Genomic DNA, 21255 nt, shown 5'->3' on the forward strand with positions numbered 1-21255 from the left:
CAGTGGCGCAGAAAGCTTCATGGTTACAGATCTTGCATAAGGAACAGAAATATTGTGGTTGCAATCAACTACTACTATGACTTTTCTCAGTTTTTGTTCACTTTGGGTAATATAAAATTGCTTGAAAGTTGAACAGGATTGTTATAGACTAAAGAGTAGAGACGAGCGAGCCTTAAGCACACTTGGGTTTGTCCTAGAAAACATGGCCTATGGCTGTATCAGTGGTGGACATACCGCATGTGCAGACAGTTCGGCTGCACAGAGGCCCAGAAAGGGAGAGGAGCCCACCGCTCGCTCATGTCAATTCTTTGGGTGAGACATCCTATTGAATCAATGGTACAGGTGGAAATTCCACACTAATTCCATAGTGTGAACGGACCCTTAAAGGGGTTTTCCAGCAAAAATCTTTTTCTTTCAAGTCAACTGGTGTCCGAAAGTAATATAGATTTGTAATTTACTTCTATTTAAAAATCTCAAGTCTTCCCATACTTATCAGGCGCTGTATGTCCTGCAAGAAATGTTGTTTTATTTACACAGTGCTCTGCTGACATCTCTGTCCGAGACAGGAACTGTCCAGAGCAGTAGCAAATCCCCATAGAAAACCTCTCCTGCTCAGGATAGTTCCTGTCTCGGCCAGAGATGTCAGCAGAGAGCTGTGTGTCTGAATGTAAATAAAAAAACATTTTCTGCATGATATATAGTAGGTTTTAAGTATGGGAAGACTTGAGATTTTTAAATAGAAGTAAATTACAAATCTAAATAACTTACTGACACCAGTTGATGTATCCATGCTGTAAGTTTCCACATCCAACAGCAGTGTATACTTCGTGCGCTGCAGCTGTGATCCAGCATCCTCTTCTCAGAATAATTGACAGTCGGAGAAGACGGGACCTGAAGACACAGAATTGGGATCCCATAGAGTTTTATTGGTGTGTCTATGCAGCAATTGTGGTCTGCACTAGGACCTGTGCTTTTTTCAAGTGGGGGAGGATCATGGATCATGGCCCTGTAGACACCTACAGATGTGTGAATGGAACCATTGAAATACAGTTCTGTAAGCAGTTGCAGATCCGCAATTGTGGACAGGATTGTGGATGTGTGAATAGGGTAAATCCCCCTCCCAACAGATTTAATACATATACTGGTCATGTTAAGTCTGATTTTATTTACAGTACTGACTGAGTTCCAACACACTGGCATCAAAATGCAGTGTCCCAGAGCGGGTGTCCACCGCTCTCTGCAGCAGCATGTGTAGGTCGGTACCAGTAGCGGATTATAATAGGTCCGTTTCGGGCGGTATCTCGGGGCCCTGAGCTTCTGGGGGGCCCATGGCCACCCAAAAAGACTGATACTTTAAGTGGTGTGTTGTCTCCTGGCTACAGTTATGCCATGATTTGCAATAAATCGCTGCTTTTCTACAGCAATTTTGGGATCATGATATTATCAATCCACAAGCACAATTCAGAGATCATGATATTATCAATCCTGTACTATGAACACCAGGCTAGTGCTGCCATAGTTACAGTGGGTTGTGGGGGCCCAGGCTTGGTGAACAGCCCGGGGCCTATGGTAAAGTTAATCCGCCCCTGGTCGGTACTGTGTGTTTCTGTGCTCTGAGCTAAACAATGTGATTTGCACTTACAAGACCAGATGTCACTGTATTGTATAACTGATATAGCGCAGCTGAAGGAGAAACTGTTATACGGTTAACTGTAAAACTGTATTGCCTCATGTATTCTCTCATGTTGTAGCCTCTATATAATGATTTGCTGTGCACCAATCCCTGAGCTAGGTACCTCAGAGAGACTACAAGTGAGAGAACCTACCGAGGAGATTCTTCCAGGGCCTGGCCTGGTGACCAGGACCCATCTGTGGGTTGTTACATTAAATCAAAATTTGCATGCATCACCTTATCCTATTCAGCACACCTGACATCTTAGCCATTTATGGCTAGTGCACTTCGGGGTGAGGCTGTGGTAGAGAAACTTGGGACAACCTTATCCAAGCTGGGCGGCGAGTCTACTCATCCTGAAGTACATCCCAGGATTTAGTCAGTGGCTAGGTAAGCGCAGATAGCTAAAAACTCCACTGCAAGCTGCTAGGATTTCTAAGGGGTCACCCGAATGACTAGCTCTCCCACTAGGTGGATGGCCATTCCCATGGAAGTAGATTCTCTCACAAATTCTCCCGGGTATGAACGGGTTTTGACATGTCTCTATGACATGTCAAAAGTCTTTACAAATGACAGTGACACTTTAACAATTCTCATTGATGAAAACCTCACAATACAGATAGATATGTACAGGAAAACTACTCAACTAACAACCTGAGCCACTGAGGAGTGGGTTACCCATAGGAAAGTTTGGTCAAAATCTGTCTGGCTACCACCACAAGCCCTCAAAAAAGCCTTCAATAGAGCCATACATTCGAACCGTAAAATCCTTTCAGAGGATTCCAGTGCATCTCAACAAACCTCAGAGAAAAAAAATCAGATGCATTGGCACCTATGATGCAAATGCCCAATCTATGACGGCATTTTATGAAGACATTTAAAAATCTTATTAGGTGATAATGATCTGAGAGGAGTGGCTGGCCTCCCAGCCTCACCTATAGGACAGGTAGAAATCTCTGTGACATTTTAGTGCAGGCAGTGCAGGGAGACATGGCTACGATCTGGGGTAGTAGGTTCTCACCCATATGGTAGATGACAATTTTGTAAAAACTTACCCACCACCAAAGAATTTATTGATCCAGTGTCTTTGAAGACTTACCCAATACAGTTTATTAAATGTAGATCAAGGGGAGTAGTCTATGCAGCTAAGTGTGACTGCCCAGAGATCTATGTGGGCAAAACGATGGAGGAACTGCCGAGAAAAAGGATTTCCAAACATCTGAATGACCGAGGATACACCCATCTGGAGACACATACGTGCTTTCCATGACGGGACGTGTAAAGCTCTTACTCTTTGAGACATCACTCAACCCAAACTGGGACCTAGAAAAGGCAACCTGGATAACCTTTTACTGCATGAAGAGGCAAGGTAGATTCACAGGCTATCAAACATAAGCCCGCAGGGCTTAAATGAAGACTTTTTATTTATGGCCTTTTTGTCATATCTACACTGAGTATTGTTTTTGTTGAATATTATCTTTGGTATTCTCTACGTTTGCTCCTTATACATTTGTTATTTGGGCTGGAGGCCACATTTTAATATTTATATTTCCTTACAGGATTTTTGATGTTGGTGCTGTGGTTATGCACAAAGGTATTTTGTATCTCGAGGCCAAAGTAGTGGATCCCACATGTTATAATACCACTAGTAATGGAAGTGTGGGGATCAGCTCTTAGAACACAGAGTTTTATGTGTGGGTCCTGGCAGCGATTTTGCTGAATTTACAGAGGTCATTCTTCTCCATCAAACATGTTTATCTGTGCTTTGGATTCCAGGCATAGATGTTATGCACTGTTTTCATAGTGCCGTGATACTCACATGCTTAATATGCCTTCCAGGACAATATAAGTAATTTTGCTTCTGTTTGTAATTATGTAAGTCATGTAGTGTTCTAAATCCTAGTTATAATACATATGGTCTAGGTCCTTAATGGGATACTTACCTCCTCATCGAGTGCTATTTAGCGCCTGTATATATAGCATAAGGTGCATTTTTATGTACTAACATAATCTTTACCAAGCTCTGGTGACAGATATATCATATATACTTGTAGTGGGATATTTACATGTGTTATCTGTGTCATTTAGTCATATTCTATATTAGGCGGGTACGATACTGGTTGCTATTTGGCTATTTCTATTCAAGTCATAATTTTTGCTCTTGTTTGTGACAAGAAAGTATAGGGCGGATGTCATTGAATTAGCAAACACTGTACCTGACTTTGGTGACATCGCATATGTCCTTAGCGGGATACTACCTCTGTTATCAGTGCCATTCTGCATTAGATGGGCATTTCTCCACTGGCCATGCGTTGTGCCAATGACTGTGTTGTGAGTCTAAGGCTCATGACACGCGAATTGCAATTGTATCTACAGACATGTGTAGTGGCAACTAATTCTTTTGGGCATGCACATGTAATTTCCCGTCATACGCTTCCTATGATACGTTCTACATGTTAATGTTTTTCTATGGGGCTTGGTTGATTGGACACGGACAAACCTGGAAGAGTTTGCTGAATGGCTAACCATAGGTAGGAATTGACACGGGCGGCACAGGATATGGCGTTCTGTCCAATAGGATCGTTTGTTTACATCTTTCGTCATACAGAGCCACCTACCTATAAAAGTATAAGACATAGGACATCTAAGACCTGGCATCTGACATGGCATTGGCTTATTGATGTATTACTTGGCACATTAATATAGCATTTGCACATTGGTTAATTGAATTGCTGACCTTATTTAATCAAAGACAGAGCATATAAGAAGGAGCAAATGCGAAGCCGCAATGTCATAATCCCTCCCCCTGATGATGCTCTTGTTTGAGTGAAACTAGTTCAGGGGCTATGTGGTTTATGTTTTAAACAACATCCTTCTGCCATTAACTACTGTAGCTAATCTATCAATACTAGTCAGTAGAATGCAGCTACATTGACTAGTTTACTGTGCCAACATGGCGGATATGAAATCACTTAGTAGTCTGGGCTAGTGTCTAGAGGGTGTTTTATCAATTTCGACTATTATTTCAACGAAGCTAAATAAAAGAGTCAAGCTTTTGCTTTACAATAATTATATCAGTTGTTAAATAATAATAAATAATAAAAAATAATAATAAATAATAATAAATAATACAATTTTTGTTAAATAAATATTTTCAAATAATTATATGTTCCTTTTGTTTGCTAAAAATTAAAAATTTTTATGTTGGGCTTAAAGGGAGTTTTCTGATTTATTACTACTTTTCACCTATCCTCAGAATGAGATTGCAGGTCTTTCCTCTTGGCTCTCTAGATCAGCGACTCGGCTCCTTTGTTTTGAATGGGGTTGCAGGTTTTCTATGTAGCAGTCGGAGAGAGACGAGTCCCTGAACAACCCATCTCATGGATCCAGTCCCTGTAGCATTTATATGAAGTTTCAGTATCTTTCTGTGGTTTCCTCTCACACTTGAAATCATACTGATAAGTTACCAAAAATTCTCTTCGTACAAAACTAGCTCTAATGTGTGTGTCTGAGATAGAGAAGTTAGTTTGTGAGTCCTACAGGAAACAAGGATTGCTGTGAAATATGACATGTTCTGTACAGCACTGTGGTATATGTTGGTGCTCAATAAACAATGGCAAACAAAACGTAATAAATGTTGTGGCGCATTTATTGAAATGTGCACCTGGTGTACTCTATGAAAAGGATTTTAGCCTTTTTCTCCTGATCTATGGCAGAGCTGTAAGCCCCCCTCACTTGATGAGGGCAGTAAGGCAGGGTAGGGGGCGACAAGGCGGGGAGGAAATGTGTTCTCCTCCTGCGCAAACCTAATTTATCATTGGTTACACCAGGCATAAACCATGCAGAAATCTTACATCTACCAGATTTCTGTGCAGCTCCGCCACAAGCACAGGTGTCGCTGGCTTTACTAAGAGGCATGCGCCTCTTAGTATATCAGGAAGGGTAAATGGGGGCAAAACTTTATTTAAGACCAGCGTATGAGTACTTATGCTTCTTAAGCTCTTTTTTGTGTGCAGGTTGGAAAAACTTCAAAGAGGTCAAAGTGGCCAAAGCTGTTTTTTCTCCTTGTCTTGGTGTCCCTTCCTCATCTATGTGAGCCATATTTTTCATATAGTTTTTTTTTTCATTACAACTTTCAAAGAGCAATAATTTTTTTCCCTATTCGTATAGCCAAATGGCTCCCCTTGGGGGTACACATCATAATGTTTGTTGTTAGCCCTGCCCTTGAGCCTTAATAAAGCATCCAACAAAAGGATTTGGTGAGTGACATCACTTTGTCTCCTTTGGTGAAAATTATATTGTTTTTTTTAAAGGGAAAGTGCACTGTTTATCCTGATACTGCTCTCCTGTGCAAGCTAACCTGTGCCTGTTTTTTGTATTGTTCCGTCTATCCTGTTGCCGACACCAATTGTTGACCTGAACCTTTGCCTCCTGCCCTAACCATCTACTTGTATAATATTACTCCTCTATCGGATCCCTGGGTACCATTTTGATTCTTCAGTATACAACCCAGCCTGCAGACTATATTAGCCTGCCTGACCACCTGGTGCCACACATCATTATACAAAGAAAACAACATTTTTTTTTTAATGAAGTCAATTACAAATATAGACACACATAAAATGCAACAGCTCACTGCTAATGGCAAGACATAAACACAATACAGATATAAAAATCACTAAAAGCAGCCCCCCAACTGCCAAAGAAGAGCCTCCATAAAAATAATGAGGCTCTTGGCATACCATTTGCAAATAGTGTGTACCAGTGGCTGCCTCTACTTGGTGGGTGCACTCCACCTATCTCAACCTGGGAGGTATTTTAGACAGTATTAGTATTAGTACAGGCTTATTATTAGCCCAGGAGAGGTAAGGTGGTAAGAGGTAAGAGGTGAGATGCTACACACTATTTACATATGGTATGTTAAGATCCTCGTTATTTTTATGAAGATTTTTTAGCAGTTGGGGGGCTGCTTTTAGCGATTCTCATATCTGTATTGGGTTTTTGTCTTGCCATTAGCAGTGAGCTGTTGCATTTTTTGTCTTTTGCGTGTGTCTGTATTTGTATCAATGTGCCCCCGCCCAGTGTGAGTAGTGTTGTAAGAGAGCTGAAAAAGGTTTTATGTCTGAATTACAAATATGTCAGATATTGATGGCTGTGTATAACTATGCAATGTTGCTTTTAATAACCGCGCCGATTTAAAGAATAAAAAAAAAGCCTATCAGGTAATAAATTCAGTATGCCTGGTATTTGTTTAGTCCGTACAAAGGTAAACCCACCATATACATCAGGCTATAGACTGATGGCTGACATGTATTTGTTTCATATAGTGAACCTAACCTACCTTAAAGGGGTTCTCCAGCCCTCTAAAATGTTTTATATATTGCTGTCCTTACATACAACATAATAAACAAAACATGCTATTCTCACCTTACCATACTCTCCTACAACATTTTCGTGCCCCCTATTTTCGAACCTCCCATCAAGGTGGGAGCCAAAGGGTCTATTATTGTTGGTAATTCTGGTGGTGCTGCCCAACCCAGTAAGTGGAGCTTAACTATAACACCAGACAATAGAGGATAACAATGCTGTTTTTGCTTAGGATATATAAATAGAACTTTAGACTCAGATACTAAGTACATACTTAGGTTTAGGGCTATATGGTACAAAATATTCAGTATGTCTCTGTGTTAAATCATTTATGCACGAAGCCTCAGTTTAGCTGATCTTACTGTCTCACAATATGTCAGCAGGTTTCCTTTGATTGATTTGAAGTCATTAGTCCCCTTGTTTTTTCATGCCGCTGATTTTTCAATACTCAGTAGATGGACGTTATTAGCACGTATGCCTCCAGATAATAAACGTCCTTGGCAATTTGGCCATGTTTACAGAGCTAAATCTTACAATATACTTGCATAATGTTTCTTATGTTTAAAGAGTTGAAAAGTGTAAAGGGCAAAAAAAAAAAAAAAAAATCCAAAATATCTGACAGTAAAACTGCTGCCACCGTGAGAACCTGAATGACATACTGATAAAATTCTTTCAGGAGCTATTACTGATATCTGTTGCTGACTTTCTGTGTGATAAAGCCAAAACGATATTATGGTAAAATTAAGTACTAAATAAATTAGTCATAGTTTTAGTCAGGGGCATAACTACTTCTTTAGCAGCCACAGCAGCTGCTACAGGGCCTGACTTGCTCCTGCAACACAATAGGCCCTCTGAGCCGTCATTATTTGCAGCACCTGGTGACCAAATGGGCCTCCTGAGTTCTGCAAATATCTGTTAAGTGCAGGCATTCCAGCCGAGCACTTGCAGTTAAAAGTAGTGCTGTGATGACAGAGCAAGGAGCCATTAGCTCCCTGCACTCCCAATCAGTCTTGCAGGACGCACAAGGGGCCACTCCTGCCCTCCCTTAGTCATACAGTGCATGAGTGAGTATGGATTTTTTTCCTCTGGTAGGAATGCCTACATAGGGGGTGTTTTTCCTCCCGAAGGGAGAGGGCTACCATGGTGGACTCTATCTCTTGGGGGTGGATACTGTAAAAGAAGCCTTCCATGGGGACACTATCTCCTGGAGGGGGAATACTAGGGGACAGTGGCGTAGCTATAGCAGTCGCGGCTACGACCCAGCCCGCCAGCGAGGGGGGCCCTTTGCCACTTGCCCCCCAACTCGAGAAGTACCCCCCTAGCGACATGCGGGTAGCGGTACGGCGGAAGGGGGTATGAAACCCTCAGGCACCTCAAGGGAGCGCAGCGGCGTGCTGTGCCGATACGGCGCCCCGCCCCCTGCGCCGGACTGCTTTCCTTGAGGCATCCGAGGGTCCCCCACCTCACCAGCGCCATACCGCTACCTGCGCAGCACTTGCCCTCCGCCCGCCTACCTGAGGGACCCCCTCTATCCCTGAACACAGTGCCAGAGGCCGGGGGCCACAAGCTGCCATCCCTGGACGCGGCCACGACCTCAGCTGCGATTGGCTGAGCATAACTGTGCTCAGCCAATCGCGGCTGAGCACAGTTATGACGCGGCAGAGGGGGTCCGGCATGAGGGACGGCAGGAGCGGGTCGGCCGGCCTCCCGAAGATGACATCTTTGATGGGGTCGGTCGACACGTATCAGGTATGTATACTGCACTACACTTCCGGGTATACGGGCGGGGGGCGGGGAACAGGGGAAGGGGGCCATTCACATACATAACATACATTACAAGGCTGGGTTCACACTACGTATATTTCAGTCAGTATTGTGGTCCTCATATTGCAACCAAAACCAGGAGTGGATTAAAAACACAGAAAGGATCTGTTCACACAAGGGGAGATTTATCAAAGGGTGTAAAATTTAGACTGGTGTAAACTGGACACAGCAACCAATCACAGCTCAGCCTCTATCTCTGGTGAAAGAAAAGAGGAGCTGTGATTGGTTGCTGTGGGCAGTTTGCACCAGTCTAAATTTTACATCCTTTGATAAATCTACCCCACAATGTTGAAATTGAGTGGATGGCCGCGATATAACAGTAAATAACGGCCATTATTTCAATATAACAGCCGTTGTTTTAAAATAACAGCAAATATTTGCCATTAAATGGCGGCCATCCACGCAATTTCAACATTGTGTGAACAGATCCTTTCTGTGTTTTTAATCCACTCCTGATTTTGGTTGCAATATGAGGACCACAATACTGACTGAAATATACGTAGTGTTAACCCAGCCCAAAGTTGTATAACTTTTGTAATGTGTGTTATTTTGTAAATAATTTCTTAGCGCTGCACTACTCCTTAAGGGTGCCTTCACACCTAGCGACTCGCAGAGTAAATTACGCTGCGAGTCTGTCAGGTCCTTGCAGATCACTTTCACTACGTACACGCAGCGGTCTGAACGACCGCTGCGTGTATGTAATTCTGCCGGCCCCTTAACCTCTTCAGCTCCTGCCCGGCTCCCGCTCTCACTCTGCTGTATACATTACCTCTCCTTGCTCCACGGGTCCCGGCGTACTGCTCTCCCGCCCGGCCAATCAGTGGCTGCGGCAGGGCAACACACTGATTGGCCGGGCAGAAGAGATTGGCTGCGAGTCGCTAGGTGTGAAGGCACCCTTAAAGTGTTTTTTTGTTTGTTTGTTTTTCATAATTCCATAATGTTTTCCTCAGATTTGAGAGATTCCATATTTTTTTCCCTTGGTCTAAACAATTAAACGTTACTGGCTACCACATTTTTATTTCATGATTTCTGTTAGTGTTTCTTAAAGCCAGAAAGTTCCCATTGGACATGACTTTAGTTTTGTGTCATATCTCTGATCTGCTTCTTTTCAACAACATTAAACAACTGAATGAACATCCTCCGAGGCTGGTGATTCCATAATTTTTGCCAGGGGGTTGTACATACTGGGAGGGTGGTTACTTACAGGGGGAGGACAAACTAGTTATGGCCCTTGTTTTAATTGTGCAATTTGTGAGCACATAAACAGTAATTAATGCTAATCCACCTTTTTTTAGGTTTCAATATATAAAATATCCATGACCCTCATTAAAAATTGCCTTGTCCTTGAATAGTAACATTGAGAGGGTCTTGCTTACCCTCAAGATCTCCTCATTTCACCTGCTGATCTCCATGCTGTTTTCCGTCAGAGGGGGAGTGTAAAAGCTCAACCACTGAAACATGATAAGGCCTTAATAAATGCTGTTAAGTTCCCGGGGGGGGGGGGGGGGGGGTAGAGTTGACTAGGACATAGCCACTGGTCCCTACCTATCTGAAAGATCTGCCCCAGAGGGGAAAGCACTTCAATGACAAAATGGTAGATGCTTAAAGTAGAACGATACCTGTTTAAATCTCCCTCAATCTTTTTGCTGTGATGCTGGAGCTTCTCACTGGCTGTTCGGCTGCAACATCAGCAGCGTTGCTGCAACAGAGTAGAGGTGGCTGCTGCTGGAGCGTAGATGGGTAGGTCTATGACAGTACCCCCATCTTTTAGGAGGGGCCATTGGACCCTGGGCTTGTCTGGATGAGACTCATGAAATTTTCTAATTAAAGAATCTGGCTTGAGCAGCAACTAATGAACTTTCCTCAGGACCTTAGCCCTTCCAATGCCCCACGTACTGCTTGGGGTCAAATCAGCCACCACCCACATAGGATTAAGAAGGGAAGCCAACAGAATACTCATAGATTTAGTGAACTCTAGATAAATGAAATTGGTGGCAGATCCAGAATTTACAAAGGTGACCCTTTGGCCTTCTCGATAACCACCTAAGTATTAAAGTTTTTTAGCTGAGGACTTTTGGATCAATTACAGACCCCCCTTCCCCCATGTGTATATGCCCAGTTATTTGTTCTGTTCCATATTACGGTTCTGTTTAGCCTCCTAGTATAAAGCTTCTACAAACTCCCTGAAGAGATTACATCAGAACTCTAACATCTTCCAGGATTGGCCTTTATTGAGAGCCAGTAAGTAGAAACATGATAATCTAGCATTCCCTAAGAAAGCTAAAGAATTTGTTGTCCCAGTATATAATTTTCTCTTTAATGCATCATTCCACCTTTTTCAAAATTATTAACTCAAAATACTTATTTTTTTCTCAGCTGGATTGAATGAATTATTGTAATGCGATTTACTTCATCCAACTGCATCACATTAATCCAATATGTCCAGCGAGTCCTATAAGATATAAAATTCTTAGTACTTTATTAAATTCATTTTAAAAATTAGTCCATAACATCTTGATCAGCCCAGCAGCTTTTCCAATGTTTCAAACTCTGAGAACTCATTCCATGAGAAAGAGCACCTAGAGTGCTTGAAACATGTTGGAAAAGCTGCTAGGCTGATCCAGATGTTACAGACCAATTCTTAAAGTAAATCTAAAAAAGGAGTAAGGGTTTTTTTTTAGCTGAAAGTTAATGTACCATTTCCTGGTCGGCAACGGCGCGGGGATCCTGGTGGCTCGGTCCTTTTTTCCTGGGCTGGGAGTGAGCGCTTACAGGACAATAGATAAACAACTTATAGGAGAAGGTTTGGTAGGTAAGGTTAGTGACATAGGAGAAGGTTTGGTAGGTAAGCTTAGTGACATAGGAGAAGATTTGGTTGGTAAGGTTAGTGAAATAGGAGAAGATTTGGTAGGTAAGGTTAGTGTTATAGGAGAAGGTTTGGTAATAAGGTTAATAACATAGGAGAAGGTTTGGTAGGTAAGGTTAGTAACATAGGAGAAGGTTTGGTAGGTAAGGTTAGTGACACAAGAGAAGGTTTGTTAGGTAAGGTTAGTGGCATAGGAGAAGGTTTGGTAGGTAAGGTTAGTGATATAGGAGAAGGTTTGGTAGGTAAGGTTACTGGCATAGGAGAAGGTCTGGTAGATATGGTTAGATACATAAGAGAAGGTTTGGTAGGTAAGGATAGTGACATAGGAGAAGGTTTGGTAGGTAAGGATAGTGACATAGGAGAAGGTTTGGTAGGTAAGGATAGTGATATAGGAGAAGGTTTGGTAGGTAAGGATAGTGACATACAAGAAGGTTTGGTAAGTAAGGATAATGATACAGGAGAATGTTTGGTAGGTAAGGATAGTGACATAGAACAAGGTTTGGTAGGTAAGGATAGTGACATAGAACAAGGTTTGGTAGGTAAGGTTAGTGACATAGGAGAAGGTTTGGTAGGTAAGGTAAGGTAAGATGTTTGTTTGCGGATGACACAAAAACATGCAAAAGGGTTGATATAATTTAGCTTTGCTAGATAAGTGGTCAAAGCAATCAAAACTGCAGTTCAATGTTTACAAATGGGACAATGGAATGCTCGGAGTATCATATTGGCAGTTCTTTGATAGCAAAGACTTTAGAAGAGAAGGATTTAGGGGTAGTGATTCCCAACAGCCTTAAAATGAGTGACCAGTGCAGCCCAATGGTAGGAAAAGCTAATTGTATGCTGTGCTGTATAGCTAGAGGTATAACCAGTAGAAAGAGGGAGATTTTGACCCTGCTGTATAGAGCTCTAGTGACACCACATCTGGAATACTGTGTCCAGTTCTGGAGACCTCACCTAAAAAAATATTCATAAAATAGAACGGGTCCAGAGACAGGCTACAAAAATGGTGGAGGGTGTGATGCCTAAAACATATCAGGAAAGACTCAAGGATCTAAATCTGTATAGTCTAGAGGGAAGAAGGGAAAGGGGAGACATGATTGAAACCTTTAAATCTGTAAAAGGCTAAATAAGTTTCAAGAGGGAAGTGTATATAATAAAAAAAAAAAAAAAACCTCAGAGAAAATATTTATTGAAAGAGTAGTAGGTTCTTAGTACAAACTTCCAGCAGATGTGGTTTATAAATCTACAACATCTGAATTTAAACATGCCAGGGATAAATGGATACTGCATCAATCCTAGGGCAGACTAGATGGACCATAGGCAGTGGTGTAGCTACCAGGGTCGCAGCAGTCGCCGCTGCGACCCGGCCCGCCATGAGGGGGGGCCCGCAAGGCCCCCCCCTCGCCACTGCACTCTCTTGTGACCGCAAGCATTGTTTTGCTTGCGGTCACAAGAGTCCTGCTCTTACCGTCCGCGGCTGATGTGCGGCTGCCGGGGGTATCATGTCCTATCCCCGGCAGCGCGCGCATCAGTGAACTCCCTGTGTCGTCTCGGGCCCTGACTTCCTGTGCCGGAAGTCCCATCCCCGGCGTACGGGGAGCTCTCTGATGAGTGCACTGCCGGGGATAGGACGGGATACCCCCGGCAGCCGCACATCAGCCACGGACAGCAAGAGCAGGAGGCGAGAGGTTAAATGGGGGGAGCGGATGGCAGGTGAGTTTTTTTTTTTTTATCTGCTGTGTGAGGGGAAGAGGGGGCCATCTATAAGAATGGAGGAGAGGGGGGCCATCTATAATAAGGGGGGAAAGGGGGGCCATCTATAATAAGGGGGGCCATCTATAATAAGGGGGGAAAGGGGGGCCATCTATCAGAAGGGGGGAGAGGGGGGCATCTATCAGAAGGGGGGAGAGGGGGGCCATCTATAATAAGGGGAGAGAGGGGGGCCATCCATCAGAAGGGGGAGAGGGGGGCCATCTATAAGAAGAGGGGAGGGAGGGCCATCTATAAGAAGGGGGGAGAGGGGGGGCCATCTATCAGAAGGGGGAGAGGGGGGCCATCTATCAGAAGGGGGGAGAGGGAAGCCATCTATAAGAAGGGGGAGAGGGGGGCCATCTATAAGAAGGGGGGAGAGGGGGCCATCTATCAGAAGGGGGAGATCTATCAGAAGGGGGGAGAGGGGGGCCATCTATAAGAAGGGGGGAGAGGGGGGCCATCTATCAGAAAGGGGGAGAGGGGGGCCATCTATCAGAAGGGGGGAGAGGGGGCCATCTATAATAAGGGGGGAAAGGGGGGCCAATCTATAAGAAGGGGGAGAGGGGGGTCGCCTATAATTGGGGGGAGAGGGGGCCATCTATAAGAAAGGGGGAGAGGGGGCCATCTATAAGGGAGGGGGCAATAGATGGGTGAGAGGGGGCCATCTATAAGGGAGGGGTGAGAGGGGGCCATCTATTAGGGGGTATAAGTAAGGGGGGCATCTATAAGAGAGGGGGGAGAGGGGCCCATCTATAAGGGGGTATAAGTAAGGGGGGCATCTATAAGGGAGGGGGAGAGGGGGCCATCTATAAGGGGATATAAGGAAGGGGGGCATCTATAATGGAGGGGGGAGAGGGGGCCATCTATAAGGGTGGTGGGGGAAGAGGGGGCCATCTATAAGGGGGTATAAGTAAGGGAGGGCATCTATAAGGGGGCATAAGTAAAGGGGGGAGAGTGGGCCATCTATAAGGGGACTACATAGGGGGAGTGGGGGCCTATAAGGAGGCTACATAGAGGGGGGCTTATACTATAAGGGGGAATCACATAGTGTCAGCCTACCCACTAAATGAGGGCATAAAGGGGCCAATACAGATGTGCAGTTTGTAGATGAGAATGGTGCCAGAGTGAGGAGCCTAATATTTCTGTCTGGCAGATTCGTGGATGGATTCGTGGCTTGGATAAGTTCTCATAATGGCCCAGGAGAGTTGGAGAAGAAAATGAAAACAACTCTGATCAGAGAAGATGTCCCCTGTGAGTCACTTATAACTGCACTGTAATGTTTATAGTGTATAAAACCTGTGTAGAGCTGTATGACTGTATGAGGTGATAGTAATCTGTGTACAGTGGATTAGTCAGTAGCAGCGGTGGTGTTAGTGAGTATGTGGTGGTATTAGTCAGTAGCAGCAGTGGTGTAAGTATGTGGTGGTGTTATTTAGTAGCGGCGACGGTGTTAGTGAGTATGTGGTGGTATTAGTCAGTAGCAGCGGTGGTATTAGTCAGTAATGTGGTGGTGTTAGTCAGTATGTGGTGGTATTAGTCAGTAGCAGCAGTGGTATTAGTCAGTATGTGGTGGTAATATTTGTTACTTTTATCTGGTAGTGTGTTTTATTGGTCTCAGTATGGATTTGGTCAGTAACAGTATGGTGGTGATGGTAGTGGTTGTGGTGTGGCGCTAATATATCCTTCCTATATACTGGTAATATTGGTCGCAGTATACAGGATTTGGTCAGTAACAGTGTGGCGATATTTTCTCTTCCTATGTGCTGGTGTTATTGGTAATATCTGTCTTGGTGTGTATTAGGGATGGTCCGAACCTGCCGAGGTTCGGGTTCGTATGAACCCGAACGCTCGGCAGCAGATTCCCGCTGTCTGCCCGCTCCGTGGAGCAGGCGGATACAGCGGGAGGAACGCCTGGAAAACTGGGATACAGCCTATGGCTATGGCTGTATCCCAGTTCTCCAGGCGGTCCACCCGCTGGATCCACCCGCTCCACGGAGCGGGCAGACAGCGGGAATCATTACCGAGGGTTCGGGTTTGTACGAACCCGAACCGAACTCGGTTCGGACCATCCCTAGTGTGTATATATATATATATATATATATATATATATGTATATATATATACCAATAGCATCACTTGGTCATAAAAGGAGGGGGGGGGGGCCCAAGTTGACCTCCTGCACCAGGGCCCAGGAGACATTAGCTACGCCCCTGACCATGGGGTCTCTTTCTGCTGTCAATCTTCTATGTTTCTAAAACATTCTGTAATATTGCCTGAAATGATCAGTTTATGTAAGTTCTGAATGAATATTCACAATGTCATAATGTCATTATAGCAATTATCATAACTATGCAAATAAATAAATAAATAAATAAATAGTAACACCAGCATATAAAAAGCACTCCTGAGAATAGTGCTCCGGTGTGAATACTGCCATTAAAAAATGAGAGAAATAAAAGTTTCCAAAACAAACATTAATGGAAATTGCAGAATGCAAGCAATCAGTATTTCCATTGTTACTCAGGATGTTATTACCTGTTTGTCTAGGGATTGGTTGGTGCCTGCCAACTGCGACGCTCTGCTGCTGTAGTATGAGGTCCTCTGTGGTGCTTTCTGGAAGCATTTTACCGGTGTATGGGATTTTTTTCCCCAGGTTGCATGTATCTCTATGGGAAAGATGCTCCCCCCTTCCCGGCAGCAGCAGCAGACTGTGAGTTTACCTTGCCCGGCATGGCTTCATAGGGGCTGCAGGTTTTAAAGTGCTGGTGCGAACAACTTTGTTTCTATTTCAAAATACTTTGCCCTTCAGTGACATAGACTGCAACTATTCTTAGCAACCTATCATAGGCTGCGGGAGGGGCCTCGTGTGGCAGCATATTGTTCTGTGCCTGACACAACAACAGCCTGAAACATGGAGCGCTTCTGTCCCCTTCATTTGCATTCTTCTTGTGATTAATGTATCCGGGAGGACTTCATTACAGGATTTAAGGCTTATTTAATATCAAAACCTGATACTTGACTCTTTCAGGAATTTCACACTCAAGTTGTCTGATCGTACATTGAAAAAGAAAAACTTTTGAGGGGGTTTATACCATTTGATAGCTTTTTTCTCTCAAAGACACACAAAGTCCTCTGTCAGCTTCCCCTCCCCCAGCCTCTCTAAAAACGTCACCAATAAAAAAAAAAAACGACCAAAATCCACAATCCAGCCCTGGTTCTCATCCGCCATCTTTCCCTCTCTTCTACCAGGATCCCTTTTCTTGTACCAGACGTGAGATCATAAAAGCATGAGAATCTGACCTTGGTTGAACTTGATGGACATGTGTCTTTTTTCAACCATACTATAAAAGTTTGTAAAATTTACGGCTTATTACCACTTTCCGTAAAACACGGAACCTATGGAGGGGTAAACCCTGCCTGGCATGATGTATCGGTAAGATGCCGGGAGTAGGGAGAGTGCTTGACTCTTTGTGGCACTGAAATGAAACAGCCATAAGAGATTCAAACACTCTCCCCGCTCCCAGCATCCTATGTATACATCACTGCAGGGCTTACCCCTCCGTAGGTTCCATGTTTTACGGATCGTGGGAATGTTTTTTTATGGAATGAAGGAATAAGCCCTTATTATGGTGGAGAACTGACCTCTACATTATTGGAATTAGAATGTGTTGTTATGCAGCTTTAGGCTATGCTCACGCAACATATTTTTAGGTTAATATAATCATTATTTACAGTTGTTATTAGAAAATAACGGCCATTATTTCACCCAAAATGACATTGTGGGAATATAGCCCAAGGCTCCGTAAAGATATTAGGCATCTTTCCTGGCAGCAATCATTTTAGCGCCAAATGAACATTATTTGCGGCCCTCATTGCCGATAGATTGATGTCACTGGGCGCTGAAATGATGTCAGGAAAGATGGAAGGACACCATTTTTGCATAGTGGGATTTTAGCTTAGAAGTTCCTGGATTTGAAGACTTCTAAGGTAATGTAGTCTAGAAAAGCAACAGCTGAGGGTTAACCTAATAATTATGTATAAATATTTATGGGGTAAAAACATTCTGTCATGGAGTTGAACTGTCACATATAGTGGCTTAAAGGGGAACTCCATCGGAAAATTTTTTTTTACAAATCATCTGGAACAAGAATGTTATGTAGATTTGTAAATTAATTTCAAAATCTCTACTCTTCAAGTACTTATCAGCTGCTGTATGTCCTGTGGAAAGTGGTGTATTCTTTGTTGTCTGACAAAGTGCTCTCTGCTGCCACCTCTGTCCATGTCAGGAACTGTCCACAGCAGTAAACATTTTCTGGGGGATTTGCTACTGCTTTGGACAGTTCCTGTCATAGACAGAGGTTGCAGCAAAGAGTGTTGTGTCAGACTAGAAAGAAAACACCACTTCGTGCAGGGCATTTGCCACATACCAGGGTAGCTTGTGCAGTGTTGTGGCAGCTCTATGGGTTTAGAGTGACTTGGGCACTTGACACAGTAGCCTGGAGTGGCGTTGGAACTAAGCCCCAGACAAACTGGCACTGCCCCCAAAGTTTGGGTAAGCCAAGTGTAATCTGGTGTGTTGGTGCGGGTGCAGGAAGAATAGACCAGGGTCTAATGGCTAAAACAGAATAACTTCCATTTACTTAAAATCTTCAGTGCAATACAATAAGAATACTTTTGGAATTCAGGTGCAGGCAAGAGGTAGTTGTATAGACTTGGTAGGTAAAAGCAAAGTGAAGTAGAGGAGTGTCTTGAGGGCCCTGTCCAATGTAGCTGTGTACTCTGCCGGGATAGCGTAGTAGAGTAGAAGAAGAAGAGAAGATACTCATACTCATGTATATAGATCCCTTTTTGATCTGACCGCCTTATGTCCTATAGTGTCGGGATACGGGTCCTGCTAGGATAGTATGAGGTCCCAGGTCCCTGCACTGGGTTGAGCAGACTTCCCAGGGTTTCCCAGTATAGCCATGCATTACAGTAGGATACGTAGGCTTGAACTGCAGCTTTGTCCTACTGGGGTCAGTACCTAGCTCAGGTATGCTGCTCTATGTTGTGTAGAGAGTATCCCTGGTGTGGACAAAGTGATCTTCAGAGGATGTCCTTCCTCCTGAGGGGTCTAGCACTGCATACTAGCAGTGTTTACTTGCATAAGAAATAAAGTTAAGTCTCTTTTTTGGCTCCATAACGTTTGTTGTATGCAAATTACGTTTGTAATTAGCATAACACTTGTGCGTTTTGTCACCCAAAATGCCCAAAAATGACATTGTGGAAACATATAGTTGTTTTTTTACATGTTAAAGATAAATAAATTGTGTTTCCACCTACTAGTGCCCCCTCCCATGGTGTAATACAACTGCACAGTGGGAAGTTTTTAGTCTAGCTAGTCAAAGCTGCTTACAGTTCTCTGCATACAGACATTCTCTGAATTGTTCTAAAATTAAAAGTTGTCGAGTATTTAACTTTCCTATGGCACCAATAACTGTACAGACGACAGTATCACATAGTGCTACAGATAGAAATTTTATAGCTGGCTCCAAGTAAAGCTAAATATGACCGAGATTTTGAGTGAAAGTAAACAATGTGTGAACAGATGAAAAAAAAAAAAAACCTGTTCAAAAGCAGGAGGAAAACAGTGTGCATGTTCATTATTTGGACAGTCAGGTTCAATTACAGCTGTTATTCTACACTGTGTGTGCACTGCCGGCCAATTTCCCAAATTGATTTCAGGAGAGCACATTATTATGTAAAAAAAATGCCATATTTTTACCATAAAAATGGTCGTATTTTATCTTTTACATATCCTAAGGCTATGTTCACACAGTGTATTGTTGCCCAATAAAACAATGTCTCAAAACAATGGACTGTATTGAACTCTATGGGAACAGTGGCCGGTTTTCACAGACCATATTGAACAACAGCCTTTGTTCGGTATGACCACAGAAATAATTGGCATGTCAATTATGTATTTCAGGCCACTAGAGTGTGGCCATTTACACAATGTATGGCAGTTCTGACGGCCATACATTGCATAGAGTTCTATAGTGATTTGGATTGCAGGCACACCCAAATGTGCCTGCAATCTAAATAAAATAAAATGATGTTCCTGCGACTGATATGGCAGTATTGGCCGCAGAAACATGTAAAACAGCAGCCGTTGTTTTTACTAAATGTGAACATAGCCTAAAGGTAATTTAGTCAAGACAGATTAGCTTTTATGACATCATAAATTTGAACGAGTTTAAAGGGAACCTGTCACCCCAGCTGCTGGGTTGAAGCCCGCCCGACCCCCCGGTTGAGCCCCTTATACATACGCCAGTCATTCTCTATGGGCGTCAGACTCATCTCTGGTGAGAGGGCACACGGCTTCCGACGGGGATCTCTCAGCGGCGGGACAGGGTCGGGGACTAGGACTTCCAGGAAGGGGCTCTACTTGGGGGTCAGATGGGCTTCACCCCGGCAGCCGGGGTAACAGGCTTCCTTTAATAGGAGCTTTTACCATTACTGCTCTGGTCACTTCTGGTCATGCTCACAATGACATAATTACATGAGAAATTCAAAATAGATTATACTGAAATCTTTGAGTGGTGTGGATCTGACTACACAGAATGGGTGCTGATTGGTCTCTACTGAATACATGCACTGAATGGCAACCCAGTCCAATGCCAGCCCCAGGGCAAGTGCCGCTGGGTGCTGATGCTGGAGAATCTGGTAAATTTGGTGAATTTAAATTAGAACACTATCAAACTGATGCTCTAAAAGGGCCTTTTCTAAGGAATGATTTTGTAACTCCAATTTCATAAAAATGAATAAATTCAACCCTGAAAATGAAAATTAAAAAATGATTCAGAATAGACATGTCTATTCATGTCTTATTAGCATGGACATAACTGCAGGCACTGCAACCACAAATAATAGGTGTAGGTATGCTGGCACAGGAACAGCACTAGGTTACACAACTCTTCATCTGTGAGTGAGCGAGATGGCCTAGGGAAAGTTATGAATACTGAATGGTGGAAAGTAAACAAGTGAGAACAACTTCTTTTAACAGCTATTTATGAACATTGTCTTGTCTTAAAGGGGTACTCCGGCGGGGGGGGGGCACTTTTATGATGGGACCGGGGAGGGGGTGGCTGAGGAAAAAGACGTCCACTCACCTCCCCGGTTCCAGCGGCGGGTCCCGCATCGCGGTGCTCCGGTCCCCGGTTCCCGGCCGCTTCCTGGTGTCTGACGCCGCCCGAGACGCTACGTCTCAGGTCCGCTCAGCCATTCAGTGAAGGAGGCGGGATCTGAGCGGACTTGACATGGATCCCGATGACATCGAGCCACGATGCGGGACCCGCCCCTGGAACCAGGGAGGTGAGTGGACGTCTTTTTCCTCAGCCACCCCCGCCCCGGTCCCATCAAAAAAGTGCCCCCCCCCCCGCCGGAGTACCCCTTTAAGTTTAAGCATTTCATGTCAATATAACCAACATGCCACTATACAGTGGTAGATTCTAGTATAATAGAGCCTGTACTCATTAGTTATATTCAGGGACTCACGTGTATTGTCTTCCCTGATTGGAGTCGTACTCTTTCCATTTTCTTCTCCATCTGACAGACTGCTATGACGATTTTTCCCGTCACTTTACTTTACTTAGTATGGTAATAATACACTTACTAATAAAGGCGCTAACTTTGCCCCCCCACACACACACATACACACACTCACTAACAATTCTTCTACTGTGATCCGATTCACAAATAATGCCTTTATAGTACCCCAATGATAATGCCCCCCCTG

The 21255-nt window shown here is 43.7% G+C and overlaps 1 protein-coding gene across 1 annotated transcript in view; it reads right to left on the minus strand.

Annotated features, from left to right (window-relative positions):
• SLC2A12 (solute carrier family 2 member 12) overlaps positions 1-16271 on the minus strand; it is a 30774-nt gene extending 14503 nt beyond the window's left edge. Inside the window, exon 1 of the mRNA XM_069974977.1 lies at positions 16014-16271. Within this exon, the coding sequence (XP_069831078.1) occupies positions 16014-16101 (88 nt within the window). The 5' untranslated portion in view covers positions 16102-16271. The remainder of the gene's footprint in view (positions 1-16013) is intronic.
• Positions 16272-21255: the final 4984 nt, after the last annotated feature.

The sequence above is a fragment of the Dendropsophus ebraccatus genome, chromosome 6 (assembly GCF_027789765.1).
Source record: "Dendropsophus ebraccatus isolate aDenEbr1 chromosome 6, aDenEbr1.pat, whole genome shotgun sequence".
In the NCBI taxonomy this organism is placed as follows: Eukaryota; Metazoa; Chordata; class Amphibia; order Anura; family Hylidae; genus Dendropsophus; species Dendropsophus ebraccatus.